We start from the raw sequence: 14,773 nt of genomic DNA, 5'->3' as shown, positions 1-14,773 counted from the left end.
GTGTGGACATATATTTAAATTAAGGTTGGATAAATAACTAAGATTGGTATTGCTGGGTCATACAATAAATGCATGTTTATTTTTTTGTGGTAGCTTTATTGAGACATGTAATTAGCAAACCATAAAACTCACCCATTTAAGGTATAAATTCAGTAGCTTTTAGTATATGCACAGAGTTTTGCAACTGTTACCACAATCAATTTTACACCACTTAAATTATCTTCAGTGGCTGTCACCCATCAACTCTCCCTTCCTCCCTTGCCCTGAGCAACCAATAGTTGACTTTCTGTCTATAGATTTGCCTGTTCTGAACATATCATATAAATGGAATTCTACAACATATAGTCTTTTAGGTCTGGCTTCTTTCATGTAGCATGTTTTCAATGTGCATTTCTGTTCTAACATATATCATTTCATCATTCCTTCTTACTGTGAAGTAATATTCCATTGCGTGGATATACTCCATGTTATCAGTTGATGGACATTTGGGTTGTTTCCACATTTTGGCTCTTACGAAAATGACTGCTGTGAACATTGACATACAAGGTTTTTTGTGGAAATCTGTTTTCATTTATCTTGAGCATATATTGAGGAGAATTACAGGATGATATGATAATTCTGTTTAGCTTTTTAAGGAATTGAAGATTGTTTTCCAAAATGGTTGCACCATATTAAAGTCCCAGCAACAAAGTTGAGGGTTCCAGTTTCTCCACATCCTCAACAATACTTATTTATTGTCTAAAAGTTTTAGCCATCTTGGTGAGTGTGAAATGGTATCAATATTATTGTGGTTCTGATAATACATTTTCCTAATGACCAGTGACATTGAGCGTCTTTTCATGAGCTTGTTGGTCATTGTAACTTCTTTGGAGAAATGTCTTAAATCCTTTGCCCATTTTAAATTGGGTTTTGGCTTTTTATAATTGAATTCTAAGAGTTCTCTTTTAGGTGCAAGTCCTTTATTTGATGTGTGATTTGTAGATTTTCTCTCCCATTCTTTCAGACCCCCTTGAAGCACAAAAGTTTTAAATCTTGACCAAGTTCAATTTATTTTTGGTTGTTGTTGCTTATATATTTTTGGTGTCATATCCAAGAAGCTATTGTCAGAATCAAGGTTTGATAAAGTTTTAGGCCTAAGTTTTCTCCAGAAGTTTTTTCTTATAAGCTTCTAAGTTTTTTTCTTACAAGTTTTACTGTTGTAGTTCTTATTTTCAGCTCTTTCATCCATTTTGAATTAATTTTTGTAGGGGGTGTGAGGTAAGGGTCCAACTGTATTTTTTTACATATTAATAATACCTATTGGTCCTAGCACCATTTGTTGAAAGACTGTTTAACTTTTAAGAAACTGCCCAGTTGTTTTCCAGACTGTACCATTTTACATTCCATCCAGCAATTCCAGTTGCCCACATCCCCAGCAATATCTGGTATTTTCAGTCTTTTTAATTTTAGTCTTTCTATAGGGGTGGGGTGGTTACCTCATTGTGTTTTTATTTTGCATTTCCCTGATGATTAATGAGGTTGAATATCCTTTCATGTGCTTATTGACCATATAGGGATTTTCTTTTGTGAACTGACAGTTCAGATTTTTTCCCCATTTGTGGGGGGTGACTTCTTAACTTTTTTCTTGTGATTTCATTAGTAATCCCTCTTAAGCGAGTGATTCTTAAACTTTTTGATCTCAGGCTCCTTTACGTTCTTAACACATTATTGGAAACCCTGAAGAACATTTGTTTATATGGATTATATCTATCAAAATATATCTCATTAGATATTAAAACTGAGGAATTTTGAAAATATTTAATCATAATTACAATTATAAACTCACTGAATGTTAATACAGATAACATTTTAACTATTTCCTAAAAACAAAAAGGAAATTAGCGGGAAGCATGACATTATTTATAATTTTGCAGATGTCTTTAATGATGGCTTCATACATAGTTTGTTATTACTGAAGCATTTAAAGAAAACCATACTCACATGTATTTGTTAAAGGGAGGAGTATTTTAATACTCTTTTTAAATTATTGTGATAGTCTAGTGATACTATACCAAAACTTGACAAATGTAGTTTCTTAGGTTCTTGTTCCAAGATGGAATTTGAAAGTGCTGCAGTGATCTTTTTGTTAGTCTGTCTTGCACCTGGAACGAATGATGTACTGTGTATGATTTTCTAACACTGTGCACTGGTTATTTAGAAGATACTGGTTCATTGAATTATATAGATCTTCGACATGTTGATATATTTAATTATTCAGTACTAAAAATCACATTTGTCAACATCCCCATTGATCTCAATAGGATAGTTTGTATTTATTTATTCATTTATTTATTTATTTGAGAGAGTGTGTGAGCAAGCTGAGCAGGAGAAGGGAGAGAGAGGGGAAAGAATCTCATGGCTGAGTGCAGAGCCCAACGTGGGGTTCGATCTCATGACCCCGAGATTATGACCTGAGCCAAAACCAAGAGTCCGGTGCTCAATCGAATGAACCACCCAGGTGCCCTGCAACAGGATAGTTTTTAAGTACTGGGAAGCTGTCAAGCTCATGGTGCTGGGTCCAGCTTCTTTTTTAAAGATTTTATTTATTTATTTGACAGAGAGAGAGAGCGCCCAAGCAGGGGGAGCGACAGAGGGAGAGGGAGATTCATGCTCCCCACTGAGCAGGGAGCCTGATGCGGGGCTTGATCCCAGAACCCAGAGATCATGATCTGAGCCCAAGGCAGGCACCCAACTGACTGAGCCACCCAGGCGCTCCTGGGTCCAACTTCTAAAATTACGATTTTTGCTTGAAAGCGCTCACATTTTATTGTTGGCAACAAAAAGTTTTTCTTGAAGTGATAAACTTGCTTTGTTCGCTTTTCAGAAAATACCTACTTCAAGTAAAAATTGTTTTCCATTGGAAAAGTGATCTAACTCAGCTTATAATAACAGTCACTCAGATGCTTTTTCTTTTTCTTTTCTTTTTTCTTTCCTTCTTTCTTTCTTTTTTTAATTTTTCCTTAGGGAGTGAGGGGCAGAGGGAGAGGGGGAGAGAGAGATGCTTAAGCAGGCTCTGTGCCCAGCACAAGCCCAAGGCGGGGCTCGATCTCATGACCCTGAGATCATGACCTGCAATCCAGAGTTGGATGCTTAATGGACTGAGCCACACAGGTGCTCCAGCTCAGATGCTTTTTCTCAAGACAACTGTGGAAGCACAAGTTTGCAGCAGTAGTGTTTTATTGTACTAATCATCCCATCATACAGAATGTTAAGACATATTTAAGGGTTGAAATTAATTAATTTTACAGCTTCGTCGGGAACATTGTTAAGTCATACTGGCTTTTTCCCCCTGCTAGTGCATGGCAGTAAATAATACAGTGACTAGGGGCGCCTGGGTGGCTCAGTTGGTTAAACGACTGCCTTCGGCTCAGGTCATGATCCTGGAGTCCCTGGATCGAGTCCTGCATCGGGCTCCCTGCTCGGCAGGGGGTCTGCTTCTCCCTCTGACCCTAACCCCTCTCATGTTCTCTGTCTCTCATTCTCTCTCTCTCAAATAAATAAAAAAAAAATCTTTAAAAAAAAAAAAATAATAATACAGTGACTATTGGGTGTCATTGCCTTAATTTGTGCTAAGTGACAGTAGTTAGATGTATCATTGCTTTTGTATAGTTAGCACAAATATTCAGCACAAGTTATTTCAGGGTAAACTGAGATGCGGAAAAATTATTCACCGCTTGTGTTTGTTACCATTCACAGTAAAGAAGATCTTTGATGATTAGTTGATGCTAGTATCAGTCAAAACAGAAAGTCGGCCATATCTGTAAGGCAGAAATACAATTCTATGGACCAGATATTAACTCATTTTCATTTCCTATATTTGCAGATAAGTCTTCAATTCAGTGAGTAATTTTATCTTTGGGAAGCGGAAGAGCCTGTTTCTTTTATTGACTTTATGCAGCAGGCTTCCAGCAGTATCTACTATGCAAGAGTTTATAAGTCTTTCAGATATTATGTACACTTTTTCAACCAATGCAATATGATAACTTACTCTTTAAGATATCTCATTGGCTTTTTTAATTTTTAGTTTGAAAAGCTGTAACGATTTTTGGCTTTTAAAGAACTCATCATGTATACATTTAAATTCCTCTTTTTTAAATGCTGAATGAGTGTTATCAAATGATCGTACAACCAAATTGGCACCATAACTTTATTTGAATATGGTCTATTACATAAGGCCTGAGAAGACAACTTAATAGTATTTATGCAGCCAAAGGGAAAATAGCTTTATCATATTTTCATTTATAATCTACAGTTTGATTCAGGTTCTTTGGAGTAGTGTTCCCCTTTTTGTGAGTCAGAGAATTTGGGTATGTCAGTTTCTTCCTCAGTGTGAAGAGGATTGATGGAACCACATATCGTCTGATCTCCCTTTTTTATTTTTATTTATTTTTAAAGATTTTATTTATTTGTCAGAGAGAGAGCACAAGCAGGGGGAGCAGCGGGCAGAGGGAGAAGCAGGCTCCCCACTGAGCAAGGAGCCCGATGCGGGGCTCCATCCCAGGGCCCTGAGATCATGACCTGAGCTGAAGGCAGACACTTAACTGACTGAGCCACCCATGCATCCCTAATCTCCCTTTTTTAATTCAGTGATCCATTCTTAATTATAAAGTTATAAATTTTCTTTTATCTTAAAATATTACTAATAGTATTTCAAAATAGCTGTTTAGACATAATTTTAAAAACCAAATTTGATATTATTGCAAAGCAATATATTAAGAGTACTCTTATATATTTCTACAAATGTATATATTAAAAACTTTAAGACTTCAAAATAATTTACTGGATCATCATGAGGCTACAGAGATTATAGCAAGTATGACTGTTAAAGATAGCTGGTAAGAGCACAGTAGTACTGAACACCAAGATCTTTTATATTTCCTCATATTTGCCTTCGTGGTGTTCATTCCTTACTGCAGGTTTAGGATCCCATCTGGTATTAATTATTCTATGCCTAACGAACTTCATTTAGTATTTCTTGTGTAGATCAGCTGGGAATGAATTAAGTTTTCTGTCTCAGAATGACTTTAAAATGAACAATTTAAAAAAAACTTGATATATTTCTTACCAATTTTCTTACAGTTTTATATGTATACATACTGAGTCTATAGTCATTACATACCATCTTTTAATCCTCATTTATTTTAGTTTTACAGGGCCTGCATATGTTTGGTATGTTTAATGCTTATCCTCAGCCCTCATGTCATTGTCTGCAGTCATTTTTGTTGTCTGAAGCTCATTTTCTAGTAGATGCCACAGGAAGCACTCATGGGAACAGTATTCTTGCACATTGGTAACAGTGCTCTTTAAGGTTGAAAATCCAGTTTTGCTGCATATAAAATAACTTGGCTAGGCTTTTCTCTTCTCGATTATTTTAACTGTTACTCCATTTTCTTCTGATATAAAAAGCATTGGGGTTGAAGTTTGATGATAATGTAATTTTTTTTTACTTTATGATTTTGCCTTGATCTCCAAAGGATTTTTTTTCTTTAAATTCTATGAAGTTTAAGATATATCCTCTTTGTTTTCTGGGTTGATAGTTTTAGTTAGACATATCTTTCAATATAATTTAAAATCTTTTAAAGATTTATTTGAGAGAAAGAGAGAGACACAGAGAGTGAGTGAGCAGGAGGAAGAGGGAGAGAGAATCTGAAGTGGACTTCGTGCTGAGCATAGAGCTTGCTTGATGCAGGGCTTAATCTCACAACCTTGAGATCCTGACCTGAGCCAAAACCAAGAGTCGGACACTCAACTGATTGAGCCACCCAGGTGCCCCTAAAATCTTTTCTTTGAGGAAAATTTTCTAATACTCATTCTTTTGCCATGCTTTTGATTTGGTTTCCTTCTTCAGGGACTACTATTTTCTGTTAGATCTTTGTGTATCTTCACTATTTGTAACATTTTGATGTCTTTTAAAATTCCTCCCCCCCCGTTTTATCTTCTATTTCTTTTAAAAGGTATAATCTATTGTTTACTCAATTTTATGTCCATTCTTGTTCAGTCTTTATTTCTGATACGATTTTTTTGTTATTGCTAATTATTTTGTTCTGTCGTTATGATTTGAATTTTTCTAACTTGTATGTCTCATATCATTTTCTTAATAAGACTTGTGTTTTGAAATAGGTTATAATTTTGATCTATTCTATATGCATATTTTTCTAACATGCATTCTTTATCTGTAGAGATATTATTTTACTCCTTGTATATTTTATTATAATAATTTTGTGTGGATTTAACATCTATACTTGTTGCTCAGTTTTGTATGAGATTAGTTTTTCTGAATATGTAGAAGGTTGTGTGGTTTAGGGTATCTTTTCTAACTCTTTTTATTGTTTTTGTGTAATGTTAAAAAAATATAGTGATTGCTTTTTGAGTTTTCCTGTCTCTTTATTACTACCCAATGTTTATCTGAAACTTCACTTTACTTTCCTTCTTTTTTTTTCCTTTTGTGTTTTCAAGTAGGCTCCACGTCCAGTGTGGAGTCCAGTGCGGGGCTTGAATTCACCACCTTGAGGTCAAGACTGAACCAAGATCAAGAGTCAGACGCTTAACCAACTGAGCTACCCAGGCGCCCTCTTTTCTTCTTTTCTTTTGTGCCTTTGTTACTCAGTTTTGATTCCATTCCCAGCAGTTTCCCCTTAGTGTGTAGGCTTATTCTAGAAGAGAGCCATAGTTGGTCATTTCCAAGAGTTCATAGGAGCTGTTATTTCATTCTCAACATGGACCCCTTTGCTGTTAGATTGGACAGCAACTCTCCTGTCATAAAATTGATCTGCCATGCTTTCTATTGAATACCTACCTACCTTTTAGCTATTTCGGGCTTCTCTTGTTCTCAGGTGTATCATACACCTTGTTGATCCCCTTGCTTTCTTCGGCACTACTGCATGTGAGCACTCAGGTGCTGTGGCTTTTGGTTTGTCCTCATCTGCTTGGAATTTAGGGGAAACAGAACCTTGTCTCCTGGTTTTGTTGTGAATTTGCTGTTGGGTTTTTTTTTTTTTTTTTTGCCGCATTAGGTCTCTGTGTTTCCCTTGGGATTCAGAGACATAAGAACACTACCTTCCCAAGATTTTCCCCTAAAAGCCTATTTTAGGGACAACTTCAAAAAATATAAATTCCAGAGAAGAAATTGCAGGGTTAATGAATTTATTAAAGCATCCTTTACAGTAATGTAGGAATCTTGTTTTTCCTAAGTTCTTTTAAAAATCATGCCATATTCATAAAGTCTCCAAATTATATAGTTGAATGTTCAAGAAAGACTAGGATTGGGTGATGAATTGTCTTTCAGAATTAGAGCATCATTAGACATCTGAATGCATTCTGAAGAATAGGATTTTATTGTCAATGACTGCAGAGCTTTAACCTTGATATTAATAGCTTCCTCTTCCTACTTAGAGATGTAAGCTAAAATATTTTTACTTTATGTGTGTATTTACATACTTTATGTATTTTTTAAAAGATTTACTTATTTTAGAGAGAGAGTGCGAGCAGGGAGAGGGGCAGAGGAAAAGAGTGATTCCTTGAGCAGACTCCCCTCTGAGCGCGGAGCCTGACACCACGGGGCTCCATCCTAGGACAATGAGATCATGACCTGAGTTGAAATCAAGAGTTGGAGGCTTAAGTGACTGAGCCACCCAGGCGCCCCAAATATTATACGTGTTTTTAAATGACCACAGTAGAGTCTGTTCTGCTGCAGTAAATATGTAATTCCACAACATCAATTAGCTTATAGACTCTTGATAAATAGGGGAATAGTGTCAGTATAACATGGGTAGTGCATTGCCTTATACATGACTTTTTCCTAAACTAGACAAGGGGATCCTGAATAAAGGGAGTTGAATTTTTTTTTAAGATTTATTTATTTATTAGAGAGAGAGCAGAGGAGCACAAGCATGGAGGGAAGGGGAGGGGCAGAGGGAGAGAGAGTCTTTTTTTTTTTTTAAAGATTTTATTTATTTATTTGACAGAGAGAGACACACAAGCAGGGGGAGTGGGAGAGGGAGAAGCAGGCTTCCCGCTGAGCAGGGAGCCCGATGCGGGGCTCGATCCCAGGACCCTGGGATCATGACCTGAGCCGAAGGCAGACACTTAATGACTGAGCCACCCAGGCGCCCCAAGAGAGTCTTTTAAGCAGACTCCATGCTGAACAGGCTCAGCTTGGTCTCAACGACCCTGAGATCACAATCTGAGCTAAAACCAAGAGTTGGACATTTAACCCACTGTGCCATCTAGGTGCCCCAGGGAGTTGAATTTTATATTTCATCAGGAAAGTAAAACACTTAAAATTCAGCTGCTACAGAAACAAAAGCACCCCCTCCCAAACACACACACACAGAGGTTTTAATTAGAAGTGGTAATTAGCAGCGGCAGGGAAGGGGGGTTCCCTCCTAGAGAAGTACACTCTAGTCTAGCAGGGACTTTTCTCATGTGGCAGTCTGCATTTCCTTTTGTGTCCATCTTAGCCCTACTGTCTTAAAGCTCCACTTCTCAGTTCCCATAAGCCCTTGTTTCTCTTTCTCTGTTTTTATTACCTTTTATTAAGCCCTGAGGTAGCATTTCAGCTGCTGTTAGCTGCCTCACTGGGGTGTCCAAGTTATCTCTGGAGGTGTCCCAATCATTGTTTTTGTTAGTGCTATGGTTACAGAGTTAACGGGGCATTGACTGATCTGTCTTGTGTACCTCTCTGTACCCTCCTGGACCGATTATTTTTTCCTTAAGCCTTGTTGTTTTTAGTATTGCAGAATGCAGGATTTTCAGGAATGTAAGTATTTGTGTTAGAGCAGATGTACTAAGAGACTTCTTCAAGAAGATGCTGGAGCTTAGTGTTGTTGGCTTTGTGGCATTATTTCTGTTCTTGAAGGACTTTATAAAAGAGTTCTGTTTTCTGGCAGTGGAGATCAATGTTTGGAATATGAGGCTTACTAGTCATTTTAAAATGCAGGGGAATGATAAATAGTAACTGTTTGAAGAATTTTGTTGTGGATCACTGAAGCGTTCTTTTGTGCTATAATGACATTGTTCTAACAGAGATATCTAAAATTAGAGAAACTACTGAGTAAAAGTAAAATTATGGTATGATATGGAATGATGTATTTTGATATTATCTTTGTTTTGTTTTGCTCCAAGTAGGGAATTATTGTTTAGGAAAGTTTAGCTTTTTAATAATCTTTAATATCTTTTTTTTTTCTTTCCAAGATTTTATTTAAATCCAAGTTAGTTAACATGTAGTGTAGTATTGGTTTCAGGAGTAGAATTGATCCAAATAGGGAATTGTAATTGTGGCCATTTAGAATACCAAGGTTTGTTTTAGAAATAATAAAATGATACTCAACCTTTAGAAAATGTACAGCAGCATCTTATTTGCTCTGGTATAAAAGCATTGGATACAAATATTCAGTACAAATAAAGGAGTTATTCCTGTTGAATAAGAATAGTGATTATACATACAAATTATATTTAATATAGATTTAAAAATCTAATCCTTACCAAAAGATACTAAGTAGTCTCATTAAAACAGCAAGGAATTGGGGCACTGGGCTTCCTCAGTTGGTAGAGCATGTGATTCTTCATCTCGGGGTTGTGAGTTAGGGTCCCACATTGGGTGTAAAGATTACTAAAAAACAAACAAGAAAACCAAGGAATTATATGCCAGTATTACAGTAATGTAAGAAAACCATTCATGTAGTAGATGACTCTAGAAAAATTTTACAAATGAGAAAAATAGATGTACAAATGAAAAATCAGTATACTCCGAGAGTATACTTGGTGTATAGTCTTTTAGTCAATACTGCAAAAACAGTGTAAACTGCTGATGTGGATTTGCCCCATATAAAAGGAAATGAATAGAGAGCTTTATTAGGGAGTAGACTCCTTGGTGTTAATTTGGGCATTTAAAGAATTGAGGTTGGCATTGGGGTGTGGCATTGGCAGGCCCTGTTATTTTTGGTAATAATATGTGATATGCCAGCAAATTCCAGTGGGGTTCTGTCTCTTACTCGGAGTGCTCAAGGAAACAACCACTGTTCTTTCGGACAAGTCTTTAAGAATATGGGAAAATTGCTGAAAACTCAGAGGATATTGTACAATTGAGTATTTCAGTAGCACAGTTTATTTTTTTAAATTCTTTTTAAAAAACATTTTATTTATTTATTTGAGGGAGAGAGAGAGCACAAGACGGGGGAGGGCCAGAGGGAGAAGCAGACTCCCCACTGAGCAGGGAGCCCGATGTGGGACATGATCCTGGGACTCCAGGATCATGACCTGAGCCAAAGGCAGGTGCTTAACCGACTGAGCCACCCAGGCGCCCAGCACAGACAGTTTAATGGACCCTGGGGAAAGGATCTGAATTGTGAAGATGCTGTAGTTATATTTGTGTATTATAAGTGCATTAATAATAAACCTCTTACAACATTGTCAAATTTTTCCTTTGTTTTTAAGCACTGTTGGATATTATGTAATTCTATTTTGTTTCTCCTGGATGTGAAAAACGGAAATTACATTACACATATTGTATCTGTTTTTAAAAATTGAGGTATAATTGATATACAGCATTGTATTAGTTTCAGTGTAAAATATGATTTGATATTTATATATACGTGTTGTAAAATGATCATCACAATAAGCCTAGCTAACATCCGTTACCATAGTTAGAACTTTTTTTGTGATGAGAAGTTTTAAAATTTACTCTCTTAGCAACTTCAGATATGCAGTACTGTATTAACTGTAGTTGCCATGTTGTGCATTACATTTCCATGACTTACTTATTTTAGAACTAAAATTTGTACCTTTTGACTCCCTTCACCCATTTTGCCAGCCCCCATCCCCCACCTCTGGCAACCACCAGTCTGTTCTCTGTGTCTATGAGCAGAGTCTTTTTTTCATTTGTTATTTAGATTCCACATAAAAGTGAGGTCATACAGTATTTTAACTATCTTCACTTAGCACATCCATGTTGTCCGTCCATGTTGTCCGTCCATGTTGTCACAAGTGGCAAGATTTCATTCTTTTTAATGGCTGAATAATTCTCCAGTGTGTGTTTGTGTGTGTGTGTATCCCCCATACAGTCTATCCATTCATCAACAGATGAACACTTAAGTTGTGTCTGTTGGCTATTGTAAATAATGCTGCAGTGAACATGGGGGTACATATCATATTTTGTAAGTGTAATCTATAAGGCAGAATGCCTATGCTCAATGCATGTTTTTTTCCTCATATCTTAAGGAAGAGAGAGAAAATCCTTCGAAACGGAGTAGGATTGAACGTGATATAGATAATAATTTGATCACATCAACACCAAGAGCAGGAGAAAAGCCTAACAAACAGTTATCTCGAGTAAGACGGAAAAGTCAAGTAAATGGAGGTTTGTTAATATTTAGATATTGTTCTATTAGGTGTAAGCAGAGATCTCACCTGTCATGTTTATTTTCTGTTTTTAAAAATTGACTCTGCAGTTTTTCCCTTATTTTTGTAATATTCTTTGTATTAAGTATTAGTAGCATGAAATAAAAATTTATCTAATACTAATCTACTTTGCTGAGTTAAAATAAGTAAAGGCAGAGCAACTAGCTTTATACTGTTTATCATAAAAATATATATGGAACATTTTCGACCTCTAATAAACTCTGTTCTTAAAGCAGTAATAACTGTGGCTTAATTTATTGAAATATGTACAAAGAATTTGTTTCTGGATCATGGAATTTCAGAGCTCAGAGAGGGCTTGTATCACTTGGGACAGTGGTTCTTAACTAGGGGTGGTTTTGTCCCCAGGGGACATTTGTTAATATCTGGAGACCCTTTTGGTTGTCACAACCTGTTGGGGGGTTACTACTCATATCTAACAGGTAGAGGTTAGGGATGCTGCTAAACATCCTACAATGTACAGGACATCCTCCTTCAATAAAGAATTATCCAGCCCAAAAATCAATAGTGCTGCTGTTGATAAACCTTGTTCTAGGTCAATATGTTAAAATATTGCTGGGAAGCTCCTCAAAGTCAAAAAGGAGAAAATCAAGAAGGACAAGCAGAGAAGGCTATAAAAACCAACACTTTAGAGCATGGATTACTGCATTTAACCATTGCTGTTTTAAAGACAACAGCAAGAATAATTTCTTACTTCTTTCCCCCCAATTCAGTGTTGTATCTCTATTGTTAGAATTGACTGTTAGGGAAAAAGAAACAAAAGACCTATCGCAAAGAAAGAAAGAATGTGGTAGATATCAAGTAAAGTTGTGGAAGGTCAAGGATGATTAATCAAAACACATTTGTTTGAATTTGTTTTTACTGTATCGTTTCCAAAAACCCATGAAAATTTTTTTATTCATAAGAAACTAAAAAAACAAAAGACAAAAAAACCTGTTTGTTCTTCTTAATCACTCTGAAATGATGCCTGGGTATACATAAGTAATTGACACTGCTATACACAGTCTTCTGCTTCAGTAGATCTATGTTGCCTCTATTTATTTAGCTGTTATTCATTACTAATAGATTGGTTTTGTGAAGTAGGCAGCCTCCCAAAATGTAAATAAGGGCAGGATCTTGCATTTATGTTTTTGATGTTGTAATTTGCTTTACTTACAAAGAGTTTATTTCATTTTCTGTTACACTGGATTTTGAAGCCTTTCAGTCTATATACTTCTAGATGTAAACATAAAATCATTTGATTTACAATTTATTTACCTCAGGATATTTTTAAGTAATCAGTTTTTTTAACAGTAAATGTTAATCAGTTTTTATGAAGTATTTTGAGGCAAAAAATTATTTCCATAATGAATTGTTTAAAACATTTCTTAAAGTCATGTTTTCTAGATTGCAACTTTTTTCTTGTTTCTTTCTTAGAAGCTGGTAGTTATGAAATGACAAATCAACATGTAAAACAAAATGGAAAATTAGAAGATAATCCTTCCTCTGGTAGTCCTCCAAGGACTACATTGTTGGGGACCATATTTTCTCCTGTCTTCAACTTTTTTTCACCAGCAAATAAAAATGGTAAGTATAAACTATTACCCATAATTTGGGTTTAAAAAATTAATAGTTTTCCTAGTTTTTTAAAAGATCTGTTTGATTTTACTGGCATATTTTGTCAGCATCTTATGTTTGTTTTCAGCCTCATTAAAAACACAGCTCCTGAAGAAAAAGAAAAAAAAAAATACACAGCTCCTAAAAGTTTGTGGTTTTTGTTTTTTGTTTTTTGTTTTTTTTGTTTTTAGTGGCTGAAATAAATTTAGGTCATGTTTAATTCTGTTGAAGTACATGAACTCCACTTTCACTATCTGAAAAGCTAAATGATAAACTTTGGGCTGGAGGGAAAGTAATTTCTTTTATGTTGGAATGACTTCTGTAATCCTTAGTGTGTACAGGAGAGAATCCAGAAATATTTTCAGTATTCTAGATCAATAAAGTAGAATTTTAAAAATATTTTAAGTGAGCTGAAACTAGGTCATTTTTTGTAACACATTTTTATCATTTGTTTTTTAAAGGTTTTATTTATTTATTTGACAGAGAGAGTGAGAGCAGGAACACAAGTAGGGGGAGTGGGAGAGGGAGAAGCAGACTCCTGCCGAGCAGGGAGCCCGATGCGGGGCTCGATTCCAGGACCCTGGGATCATGACCTGAGCCGAAGGCAGACGCCTAACGACTGAGCCACCCAGGCACCTCCATTTTTATCATTTGTAACACATTTTATTTATCATTCATCATTTATCATCAAAGACCCCCTAGGGATCTTTAATTTGGATAATTAGTAACTACTCTAATGCAAATGAATTGAAGGTTTTCATTATATAATGCCTTTGCAAAAGAATCAAACTTGGATTGTTTCCCAAAAATTTTTTTTTAAAGATTTTATTTATTTATTTGGCAGAGAGAGAGAGAGAGATAGTGAGAGCCGGAACACAAGCAGGGGGAGTGGGAGAGGGAGAAAGTAGGCTTCCTGCCGAGCAGGGAGCCCGATGTGGGACTCGATCCCAGGACCCTGGGATCATGATCTGAGCCGAAGGCAGACGCTTAATGATCGAGCCACCCAGGCGCCTCCAACATTTTTTTTTAAAGATTTTATTTGAGAGAGCACTCGCACCCTAGGAGAGGGAGAGAAAGAGAATCCCAAGCAGACTCCGTGCTGAGTATAGAACCCAATGTGGGGCTCAACCCTATAACCCTGAGATCATGACCCGAGCCTAAACCAAGAGGTGGATGCCCAGTGGACTGAGCTACCCAGGTGTCCTGCCCAACATACATTTTTTTAAAGATTTAGCTAGTGTTGGGGCGCCTCGGTGGCTCAGTCATTAAGCGTCTGCCTTCGGCTCAGGTCATGGTTCCACGGTCCTGGGACTGAGCCCCGCGTCGGGCTCTCTGCTCCGCGGGAAGACTGCTTCTCCCTCTCCCACTCCCCCTGCTTGTGTTTCCTCTCTTGCTGTGTCTCTCTCTGTCAAATAAATAAATAAAATCTTAAAAAAAAAAAAAAAAGATTTAGCTAGTGTCCTGTCTTTTTTGATGATTAATTCTTAATTTCATAAATGATAATTTAGTCTCTAGATTATGTGAGGGCAAGAGTTCATGTCTTTATTTTTGCATCTACCATGTTGTTTGATATAGTACGGGGCACATGGAAAATAGCCATTAAATGCTTGTTGCCTGATTATTTAAATTCTAGTTTGAATTATGTTTCTGGATGAGAATACAATTTTTAAAAGACAGAATGGTGCACTATAAAATCTAAGTGCTCTGGGGGCTAAAAATAATG

The 14,773-nt window shown here is 36.3% G+C and overlaps 1 protein-coding gene and 1 long non-coding RNA gene across 4 annotated transcripts in view; one reads left to right on the top strand and one right to left on the bottom strand.

Moving 5' to 3' along the window:
- LOC118543292 (uncharacterized) overlaps positions 1 to 14,773 on the bottom strand; it is a 73,367-nt gene that overhangs the window by 18,106 nt on the left and 40,488 nt on the right. Inside the window, exon 3 of the long non-coding RNA XR_013450478.1 lies at positions 9,523 to 9,649. This is a non-coding gene — a long non-coding RNA (uncharacterized LOC118543292). The remainder of the gene's footprint in view (positions 1 to 9,522; positions 9,650 to 14,773) is intronic.
- The window catches only part of CTDSPL2 (CTD small phosphatase like 2), a 79,978-nt gene that overhangs the window by 33,712 nt on the left and 31,493 nt on the right, over positions 1 to 14,773 (top strand). For 2 of the 3 annotated variants that reach the window (XM_036104168.2, XM_036104167.2), the window contains exons 3-4: positions 11,257 to 11,395; positions 12,871 to 13,020. In XM_036104168.2, coding sequence (XP_035960061.1) covers positions 11,257 to 11,395; positions 12,871 to 13,020 — 289 coding nt within the window. The remainder of the gene's footprint in view (positions 1 to 11,256; positions 11,396 to 12,870; positions 13,021 to 14,773) is intronic. The other variant, XM_036104169.2, reaches the window with a different exon arrangement.

This window comes from Halichoerus grypus, chromosome 8 (assembly GCF_964656455.1).
Source record: "Halichoerus grypus chromosome 8, mHalGry1.hap1.1, whole genome shotgun sequence".
Classification (NCBI taxonomy): Eukaryota; Metazoa; Chordata; class Mammalia; order Carnivora; family Phocidae; genus Halichoerus; species Halichoerus grypus.
Note: the sequence above shows the minus strand (reverse complement) of the source record. Positions and strands in the feature narration are given on the sequence as shown.